At 37.1% G+C, this 11,174-nt stretch overlaps 1 protein-coding gene across 1 annotated transcript in view; it reads right to left on the reverse strand.

The window, feature by feature from the left end:
* dop1a (DOP1 leucine zipper like protein A) overlaps positions 1–10,327 on the reverse strand; it is a 31,258-nt gene extending 20,931 nt beyond the window's left edge. Inside the window, exons 1-13 of the mRNA XM_077598558.1 lie at positions 9,984–10,327; positions 8,642–8,835; positions 7,971–8,152; positions 7,725–7,895; positions 7,091–7,280; positions 6,628–6,726; positions 6,179–6,278; positions 4,762–4,871; positions 3,997–4,111; positions 3,793–3,913; positions 2,260–2,379; positions 1,757–1,874; positions 971–1,000 (exon numbers count right to left, since the gene is read on the reverse strand). Of these exons, the coding sequence (XP_077454684.1) occupies positions 971–1,000; positions 1,757–1,874; positions 2,260–2,379; positions 3,793–3,913; positions 3,997–4,111; positions 4,762–4,871; positions 6,179–6,278; positions 6,628–6,726; positions 7,091–7,280; positions 7,725–7,895; positions 7,971–8,152; positions 8,642–8,779 (1,494 nt within the window). The 5' untranslated portion in view covers positions 8,780–8,835; positions 9,984–10,327. The remainder of the gene's footprint in view (positions 1–970; positions 1,001–1,756; positions 1,875–2,259; positions 2,380–3,792; positions 3,914–3,996; positions 4,112–4,761; positions 4,872–6,178; positions 6,279–6,627; positions 6,727–7,090; positions 7,281–7,724; positions 7,896–7,970; positions 8,153–8,641; positions 8,836–9,983) is intronic.
* Between the last annotated feature and the right edge of the window lie 847 nt (positions 10,328–11,174).

The following is an 11,174-nucleotide window of genomic DNA, read 5'->3' on the forward strand; positions in this document are numbered from 1 at the left end:
TAAGTCGCTCTTTAGTATTAGCCATACATACAATGTGACTTCACTTCTTTACCCCTAACTGATTGCCATTTGTGCATGGAATTTAAAGGTTTTAGGACAAACTGTACTAGAGGTGAAACAAATGATTGATCTATCGACTAATAATCGATTACCAAATTAATGGACAACTAACTGATTAAGGCCTTGGTTATAACTCTGAATTGTCCAAAAATATCTCGGAATTTCAACCCCTCAGCAGGAAATATTTTCCAGTTTCTGTCTACCTTCATGAAAGCAAACAGATTCTTTGTTTAATCATAACAAAACATTTAACAAAATCGGTTTTAATTTTGAGAGAAAAAAAACGATCAACATTTCTGCTTTTTTTTCTCCTGACGTTACGGACCAAAACAATAATATCAGTTTTTATTTTAACATTTTGTTCACTATTTCCAAAAAAGCATTTTTTAACTAAAGGGATCAAAAATTGATGTTATCATCAAACTGATTTATCAAAGGAGAATCAACAGAAAATCTTTTATTAATATGAATGTTATTGGCAGCCTAAATATACTGCAATATTTGTTATATGGCATTAAATTGCAATATAATGGACAAAAGGGAAAAAAGTAAATGTTGCAATAAATAAAATTACGGTTTGTATGTGTCATTTAAAAAAATATATGTGAGCAAGATAACAGCATGAAATTGCATGCAATTATGATAGCCCTGACACACATTTTCACAAGATCCACACCAGATTTTAGGAATAATTTGTGTTCTACAAAGCCTTTATTGGGAATTAAGATTCTTTTTTTTTAACATTAATTTGGGAGTCGGCTTAGAGTGATCAGTCCATTACTGATAAATGATCACGTAAAGCGTGGCAGAAACAAAGGCCTAATGGATGTTGGTGGGATGTTGCAGAAATGCTATCGTAGCCTCAGTGAAGCAAGGTGAGGTGAAAAAGCAGGAAAGAGCAGTACTTTACCTGGCAGATTACCCTCATGCTTCTAGTGGGCTTCAGGGAGAAAGAGCAAATAGTTTGAACAGACAGGAGCAAGCGGAGCACAGGCCATAGCACACAAATCACACATCTCTCTTGCTAGAGTCCAAAACATATGTACACACACTTAAGACAGGGTAAAAGAAACAAGGATTTCCAAACAGTTGGTATTGGAAATATGGTACTTTCAAGGAGATTTTGTAAACTGGGCATTAGTTTACAAATATGCTATGAAAAAGTGAGCATTAGTTTACAAATATGCTATGTATATTGTAGGTTGGGAAGTAGTCACACAAGTATGTTTGCACTTGTGTGTGGGGTTGAACACCTAAGAAACCAAAATTCAGGCATAGACATTAAAACTGGCAGTAAAATCCTGGGACAAAAACAATTCTGTTTATAATAAGAAGCTAGGCAAACTGTGTGAATGATTTGAATGAGCTAAAATGGGTGGAAGAGAAAGTGAGGAATAGATCAAGAGCTTAAGGACAGCAAGGAAAGAAGGGAATGTCAATGCACAAAAACGAGCAGGGCCATGAAAGAGCCAATACACAAAATTTCTCCTTTAAGGGAAAATTGAACTCGAGTTAAAAATACAGACTGTAATTAAACAAATATTAAAAGAGTAAAAATCTTCAAAAGTAAGTTATATATGTGTTGTAATAAAGGGCATAAACTATGAAAGAACAGATTCTAGTACAAATTGCAAGTATGGCAAGAATAAAATGAGAAAAATGTGTACTGTTGGAAGGCAAAGACAAGTAAACTTACCAAGGAAACAACGTCCAGCAGGAAATCAACTAGCTCACAAAACTCCACCAAGGAGAGTTCTGGAGTATATGAACTCCCACCATGTTTTGGATTATTTGTTGGCACATTCAGTGTTCTCCTACAAAAGAAGCCATGGTGAGATCTCTTGATGGATTGCTGTTAATGCAATTTTCCAATTCTCAATACTGCACAAAACCCCCATTATTACTCCTTTTTTACATAAGCCTGGATTGTTTTTGAAAAGCCTGCCTATATTTCACACAAGTTTCAAATTTAATTAATCAAACGGATTAATTCAAAAAGGTCAATTTAACATTTGAATACATTCAAACATTCATTTATTATATTAAAACAAAAATCTATATGTTGACCTCCTTTAACATGAAAATTACCGGTCTGTTTACAAGTCTGTGAGACATGGATAAAAGATCTGGTAAATAATTTCTAGCAAGCATTTGATACCATCACAGAAATATCATCATGCATGATACACATATACAAACCTGCAGCACTCTTCAAACCAACGAGCAATATAGTCCCACATGTAGAATGGCTCGAAAGAGTTGAACAGGAGATTGGCCGTTTTAATCAATTCTGCTGTCTTCTTGTTCTCTCGAAGTTTGCTAAAAAGGAATTAAGAGGGACAACATTTGGATTATTTCATACCTGTCCACTTTGGCCAATTGCTCCCCTTATTAATGATTGCAATTACCCATATTAAGCGATAAAAAAACATACAAACACAACACGGCACATATTTACTCACAAAGGGCGCACTTTAAAGTCTATAATTTTCCTCAAAGTGGACGGGGTGCCCTCAGCCTTTTGGATGCACGAAATTCAAGATTTTGTAGATGTCGCTGTATGACGCTGACAGCTTGACTGTCTGGGCACGCGCTATATTTATACAGGAATACCTTGAGATACGAGCTTAAATGCTCATATTCGATTTACTCGTATATCAAATCAACTTTTCCCATAGAAATGAACTAAATACAAAGAAAGACACACTGTTTGGATGGCAACGCGCTCATAACATAAAATAAACATAAATTTAACTTAGATTAATAGATTACAATACAGACACACATAAAATAAGTTTTAATTTTACCTTAAACTAAACTTAATTCTTATTACTTTTCTTCTTCCGGCTTGGGTCTTTTTGCCTTCCCTTTTAGCCAGAGTTTTTAAAAGGAACCTATCTAGGGTTGTTTGCTTTTGTCTCTGCTTCTAAATATTACAAAAATGACGCACACAAATGTCCTCAATATAAGATAACACAAGACCACTTGCCAACTTTTCCGGGTGCTGCTCTTGTATTGGCGAGCAAGCTCAGTCACGCGTACACCACTCTTATGTGTTTTCGATTATTTCATGCTTAATATCGATTGTCATCATATGCCTTTTCATCGCACTACCCTTCTTTGCACCTGCTCGCTTTGGACCCAATTTTTTCTTCCCTTAATTCTACACTAACGGAAAAAAAACACGGAAAAATGCAATGCTGTGCCCAGTGCTCGTAGATATCTATACACGAAGGAGATGCGGCGAGAAAGACAGTGTGCTGTTATCATAAGAAGCCTCTCGCGTCTCGGCCACCTGGCTGTCTGGTATGCTCGTATCTCAAAATTTGTCTCGTATCTCAAGGTAAATATTTGCTCGGAATTTTACATGTATCTCAAATTTCTCATATATTGGGAACTTGTATGTCAAGGTATTACTGTATACTGAAAAGGCAGACATGACTGATGCACGTGCGCACATCATGATTAAAGCATGACAATATTAGCAATCGACAACGCTGTTTTCATCTGCTACCAGTGACCGAGACGAGCCGAATTGGAGCTGAAATGGGTAAAACGAGATCGGTTTTACAAAAAAAAACACTTTAAAAAAAAGTTTTTTCCCGTACAAAAGTTATATGGTGTACACAATTTAAAATGACCATAAAACACGGGAAAAACATATAAGTTGACAGGTATGGCTTTTAAATATGAGAAAGTGGGTCAAAATGGCAATTGCCTGATTTGACTAACCTGCTAAGGTGCGTTTGGTCCTTGCTGAAGGAACACTGGTTTTGGAGGTCCAACTCAGTTTTGCACTGTGTGTGAAGCGTACGAAACACTTCGATGAGAACGTCCTCTAAGATTGCTGGCCCTTAGAAAAGAACCATAAGAGACACTAAGAAAGCTGAATATTTGCACCACTAACTTTCTGATAGGTCATTAACATATTATTACCAAGTTCTGGTTTATCAAGTAGACTGATAAGGATGCGAAATGGCTTGAGGTCATGCATTAGAATGCTTTCCTCCTCTCCGCCTCGCGCTTTGCCTTGCAAGATTCCCACCATTGCCTGGAAACACACATCGTAGCAGAAAGGAGACATTTGACAAGTTCGACAGAAACCCCTGAGCTTTGTTTTCAAATTTGGCAGAACAAATTTCATATTCGTTTCACCCCTTCTTTCATTTTGTTTTTCTCCTGTATTTCACGCTCTGTCTGTCACATAACAAACTGAAGCCTGCAACAACAACAAAAAAGTCCCTGTAGTGCCACCATCGTCCCTGATGGATAAAGTTCTAATAGCTACCTCTGAACAGATGGCACGAATAAATGATAAAAACAAAAATCCCTTCTAAAACTACATTTGCCTTCAGGTTTCGGTGTGTGCTCTGTGTTTTAACCCCTAGAGTGCTAAAGCAGAGCACATGGCAGGACCGCGTTTAAAGACAGAGATTGAACTTCAAAGAATTGGCTGCCACTAAAGAAGCAAGATGAAGCATAACATACAAAATCCCCAAGAGGATGTGTAATGCTGGAGATGAGCTCTTTAAAGAGATGGAAGAATGTACCAAAAATAACTAATAAAAATATAAACAACAACAAAACAGATCATAAAGACAAATCTGGCAAAATAAAAGGCATCCCTTATGACAGACATACACACAAAAAAAACACTTCAATTACACGTTTTAATCTACGCTCAAAATGCAAAAGTCCCACCTGAACAAGCATGTCTTTTGAGAAGGTGTTGAAATAGTGGCTAGCGTGCTCTTCTGGGTTGCTCTGTGTAGCACTGCGGGGGCCTGTTTTCACCCCATTATTGTCAAAACCTACGAAAAAGCACAAAAAGCTCATAAGTGAACGCACATTTGTGTATGTGTGTTTCCAAAATCATTATCAAGGTCATTTTGATGGTGAAAACTGTGGTCTAATCCAGGGGTGTCAAACGTGCGGGCCGCGGGCCGCAAGTGACCCACTATGGGGTCTAATCTGGGCCTTCAATGGCCGTCAATTAGTTAATAAGGAACCTTAAAATGCCCCAAAATCAACAGGAAGTAACAAACGAATAAGAAGCATCCAGGAAAGCCCATCAAGTTCAATAGAAAAGGATTTAAAAGTGATTGGAAGTTACCTGTCAGTACCCTAAAACGGAAGTGAAAAAAAGTGGCACAAAATGAATTTATTGCCTGCTATTGACAATGATAGCTGTCCAATTTACTTAAATTGGCTGTGGATGCTCAATATTCAGTGTCATTGACGGCACTCGACGTCTAATCCATTTTGACTCGAAGGGACGCATGAGCAAATTCTGTAGCGTCGTCAATGTCATTGGCAGCTATTGAGTTAACTTTTTGGGCAGATAATAAACTGGTCCGGCCCACATGAGATGTAGTTGGCATTAATGTGGCCGCCAAACCAAACTGCGTTTAACACACATGGTCTAATTTCATGAAAGGGGCTAATAATTTTGGCCTCAACTAAATGAACACATGATACACCACTGTGTTGTAGTTGACAAAAGTGCTATCCACATTGGAGGAAATACAAGAATAATGAAGTGTAAATTGTAACTTTTCTTTAAACAGAAATACGCAAATAACATGCAGTAACTTCAGAGAGCACCAATAGGTCTGAAATCTAGCATCTTTTCAATGTTGCTCCTTTAATTTTCCAATACATTTTTTTTTGTTGTCAGCACTTACAGCATGATAATTGCTGCAATGCACATACATGGATGTTGTTGTCATTTTAGATTCGGTTCAAAGTATAGTTTCTTTAAGTAGAACTTGTAAGTAAATTAAAAACAAATAAAAAAAATTAAAGTCCACAGTGATTTAGACACTTACCCGCATTTGTATCCGAAGTGAGTTGCAAATGAAAAAAAACAAAAATATTACTTCACAACGACATTTATGTCTCTTCAAATGGGAAAATGAATGTGTGTATGTAGGAATATAAAAAAATGATTTTCCTGAAACATGCCTATAAAAACACCTTGTGTGAGTCAGTGTTATTTAACAAAAATGGTTTGTCTTATGTTAACAAGGTGAACTGGTTGAAAATGAATGTTCCTTTAATATACTGTCTGGGTGATAACGTAGTTGTAATGGCTAATATATTTGTGTGTCTTGCATACCAAGCAGCCATGCGTAGAGTCTACGGTTCAAAGACATGTCTCTCCTCAAAACCACATGCAAAGCAGCAGACAGGATCCGTATCATGTCAGGGCGAGTAGCCTGGGCAGAACAGGTCAAAGATTTGTGACAAGGCATGTTGCGATAACACATTTTAGTGGGGGAAACATTGTCTCATAAATCATTGCCGATATAAGGTATTAGTCATTAAAAAAACGATTTAATCTCTAATGAAGTACCAATATAACCTAATAGACCACCAACTTTCCCTCATCTAACACGTGTTAGCGTTTAGAGCTTTGCAAAAACGCACGGACAAAACCATGTTGATAAATCCCATATTTTGTACAAGTGTTTATAAGCATGGTTTGCAAACACTTCTGTGAATACGCACAGTTCATAAATGTGGTTCCCAAGTTTTCATCCAGACGACATTGACTGCTCCACTTACCTGGCTCATGTGGAAAGGGAAGCAGAAAAGGATTAAATCCAAAGTGCTTCTCTGCACTAGCACACTTGAATCCTGAACTGACGTACTGACAGCTTCCACCTAATGCATGGGCATATTAAAGAGATTAGAAGATGTATTACTTATTATTGATTGACACAAATTTTCTCACTAACGCTGATATGATAGGTCAAACTGTTTTTTTTCCTCAAAAGGTTGTGGCACAGCACTATATTGTTACAGTAATTAAAAACGAACATTCTAGTGCATAGAGAACGACATTCATGTCTATAATCAGTTACAACTGATCACATGTTGACAACATGAGGACCAACAGAATGTTTACTACCACTCATCCTAACTGCTTCAAAATAAACATTCATCAGACAAACATTATTTAAAAAATACAATCTAAATTGTTACAAATAAAAGTCTCATGAGGTGTTCCACAGAACTGAGTGCACACCATGAGTTCGATGTCACTGCCCATAACGTAGAGCTGATCCTCCATGGAGAGCTTGCGGTTGAGGTGCAGCAGAACAAAGGAGACCCCAGGAAGACGCACAGCGGGGCTAGTCAAAATGCTACCCCATAAGGCACTGTAGAAGGCCGACTGCTCCACTGCTGCTGCCACCTTTTCCAAAAGGTTGTTGGTTCTGTAGCAAAACAGTAAGTGCTAAGTACACAAGAAACTGTCATGTGAACTATACCACCAAAAGGTAAAACTGCAATTCCTATGTACATGAAGGAAAAAAAATCTTAAACTTTTATTAGGTATTAACTATGTCTCATTTTTTTGCTCAGCACCCCCCAACTGTGACCCCATGTCTAAAAAACTTTCCTAAACCCTGTATTTTCTAGGAAGATAGCTTGGGAAGTAGAAATGCTGAAAACCATGGTAATTTCACTCAGCAGTAAAATGTCTATAGTGGAGTTAGCAAGCCTACAAATCGTTATAACTGAAATTAGACATATTGCAAATGGATTCATTCTTTAGTATTCAGTTTAGTATAAATAATAGCATTAAAATCAAAGGATATTAAAATGTGATTTCAAAAGTTATTGCAATATTCATTCATGCACCCATTTTGCTCTCGCACCTGTCGTAGAACTCTGATCCTTCCTCAAGGCCAGGAAGAACTCCAGTGAGGAGTCCCTGTAATCCAGGCTTAAGTGTCTTCCCCAGAGGCAAGTAGTAAGTCTCATAAAGGCCAAGCAACACTGGCTTTACGGACATGGCAGCATTAGAGAGTAAAGGGAAGAGCCCAGAACTGCCGTGTAGAAGATGATGTTAGTCACGGTGTGTCCAGTGTAACTTCGACAAAATTTGTGAAAGCTACAATTACCTATAAAGAAACAGGTCTTTGGCGAGCCTCTTGGGTCCAATGATTTTAAATATAATCTCGTAGGTCTCCAAGGCCTTACGATGGACTCCACTGGGCAGAGCAGGATGGAGGCATTGAGCCAGCCGCTTGCCTATTGTCAACTTCTTGGGAACCACTTGATATTTTGCATTGTTTTGCAATACCTGACAGGACAAGTAAATGTTTGTCAAGAAAACACAACACAAGATTTAAGCTTTATTATCGTACCAGTCACTTTAAAAGTACTGTATTTTCCACACTATAAGACACACCTTCAGCGAATGGCCTATCTTAAAATGTGTTTCATATATACGTTTTTATTATAAGACACAATAGTAGCGAGTAGTAGTAGTAGGATTAGTAGTAGTAGCATTGGGTTGAGTTATACATCCATTGGATGGAGGTGTGCTAAAAGGAATTACAGATGATTAACCAATATTGATCCATTTTATAAGGTGCATCAGATTATAAAGGACACTGCCAGCTTTTGAGAAAATTGAAGTATTTTATTTTTGCCTTACAGTGTAGATAATATGGTAACTGCAGTCAACTAGAGGGAATATGTGACTATTGATTGCTTTTTGTTGTGCATGAAAGACCATATATGTTTGTGTTTTAAGCATCAGGGAAAGATTGCAAAGTCAGAGCATTACCTTGTTGAGCTTGCCCAAAGCAGAGATGAGGTCTGCCCACTCACTCGAGTACTCAAAGTTCTTAAGGGCTTTATCCACCGCTGCCACATAGTTCCTGTACTTGGAGTCACTTAGCAGCTCCACTTCCTCTGTATTCATTCTCCTAGGTGGCTATTGTGCTAGTGTCAAACACTTGGCAGACCAATCCATCACACCTGCGCCCAAGCCATAAAAGGAAAAATAACACATCACATTATATTAAAAGGGAGACCTGGGCGATAAAACAAGAACGCGATTATGAGATGCAGCAGAAAAATAAAGATGACTTTTTTTTATAATTAATTCGTTTTCATGGAATAAGGAGGAATTGGTCTTAACTTTATCGCACAAGAGCAAAAACATTTTTTAACATCATATTTTATATTCTCTCTTTTTTTAAGGTAAGGAAATGTAGTTACTTTCATAACTGAAGAACAAGGAAAGTAATTGAATTCAAATTTGAAAGACAAATGATGCGAGTTATCGTGACAATTATTGGGAGACTGAAAAAAAATGATCATGATAACAATTTTTTGTCCAATCGCCCAGGCCTATTTGGAAGGCACTTTTTTGTTGACTATAGCACAGCCTATTTTAAACTGAAGTCATTACAAAACTAGGTTATATGTTTTTTTCAGTACAAACCAATTTGTGTTACTTATACAAGTCTTAAACATACAAATGCACTTATATAAACCTTCAATATACTTATATAGGCCTTAAACATAAATTATAATACAAAATATAGCACTGAATCAACTTACAAACAAATTCAACTTATGAACAATCGCTCGGAACCTAACTCGTTCGTAAGTAGGGGAGCGTCTGTACTACTTAGTAAAAAATATTCCAAGAGCGAACTCTGCTGGGAAAAACGGGAAATACCACTGAGTTCAATTTCAAAGTATACATGACCAAAGGTAATACTATTCATTTACCGGGGACACGTTCCACCATGTGCAATCAAATAAGTGTAACATACGTACTGAACAGTACACAGTATTTTAAGTAGATAGATATGTTCATGGATGAATTAATGACAATTTCTGATCTTGATAACAATTGATAATATAATTGATAGCATATTAATAAATCATAATTTATGACCTTGTTGTCATTAAAGCAGATGTCAACGACAACCCAACAAGGATCAGGCAATTGTACAGCCGACACGCAGTTTGCGATGTGAAAAGGCTGCAAAGTGTAAAGGAAACATTGTATCGATTGTAGTGGTGCGGCATATCAGCGCCATCTGTTTTGACTCACTTCGTTTTATGAATGTACACAATGACCTAACACGTTCAAATTATGACATATAGCTTACCGTCATTGCTTTGTGGACGAGAAGTGTCATTCAAACATGAACCCGGTTCGATGGGCAAAATGGACTCACAACAAGCAATGTTTGCTAACAGGTTGCTAAAAGGATGGAGAGGAAGGGCCCGACACCTACTTCACAACATTTAGCTCTCTTGACAAGCAGACAATGGCTGAGATCCTACATATTTCGGCAGTGTTATATGCAAATCCTTAACAATGAGATCATCATCATCTAATACCCAAAGGCGGTGGAATGACGGATCCCATGCGACACTCCTGGTTAGCAACACATCCAACCGGAGCCTTCACATTCAGCCCCCTTTTCCGCATGTACTTCTTTTCCGTATAGGGTTGCCAGATTGGAAAGACAGTTTCCAGCCTAATCACACCGTAAAAGTCCCCCAGTTCAATTTAAAGCATCCCAAAAGACAACTTCCCGTTAAAGATAATATTTTTCTCGGATACATCCCAATCTAAATGTTGATATTATAACCATAAAACAAAAACATGCACATTGTTAAGAAATAATTGTTTTGTTGATACGCATCATGGGAGATTATATGAAATGGTTGACACCGTAGTGTTATTTTCCACTTTAATGAACAATGTTTTTTTCTTAAATGATTTTATTAAATATCTATGCTATAGGAGTGAGAAATTGCACAATATTTTGCGTCACATCCAAATTGTAGTATCGGTGTTGGCCGCATGTAGTATTTTGCAAATGCCGATAGCAAAGTATTAAAATAAATCAATAATTAATCGAAAGATCAATTTGAGGGGAAACAAAAAACATTTTTAATAAATAACTCTTCGCGCACTGAGGCGCTATAATGCCAGATATAATTTGAGCAAAGATGATGCTGTAAAAGTAAAATAAAATAAAAAAGCAATGTAGCTGATCCTCAGTGTTGGACATACAAGTTTTAAGGTAAAAAAAAAAATCATTCCAATAACGCCGAATTTTATTATTAATCCGCCCAGTGTGAAAATAGCTCACTTTCGAGGGAACCCGCTCAACTTGGCAACATTGTCTCCGCCTCCTTGTGCTGTAAAGTGCATAATGTTTGGCTGAAACAATACGGAATTTAAAATGTTACTTGACAAAATAAAAGTTACCACCAACGTGAGTTTTTACATTTGTTGTAATTAACGGTACTTTATTCGTACATAGAGAGTTGATTAAATTAAATGA

This window comes from Stigmatopora argus, chromosome 4 (genome assembly GCF_051989625.1).
Source record: "Stigmatopora argus isolate UIUO_Sarg chromosome 4, RoL_Sarg_1.0, whole genome shotgun sequence".
NCBI lineage: Eukaryota > Metazoa > Chordata > Actinopteri > Syngnathiformes > Syngnathidae > Stigmatopora > Stigmatopora argus.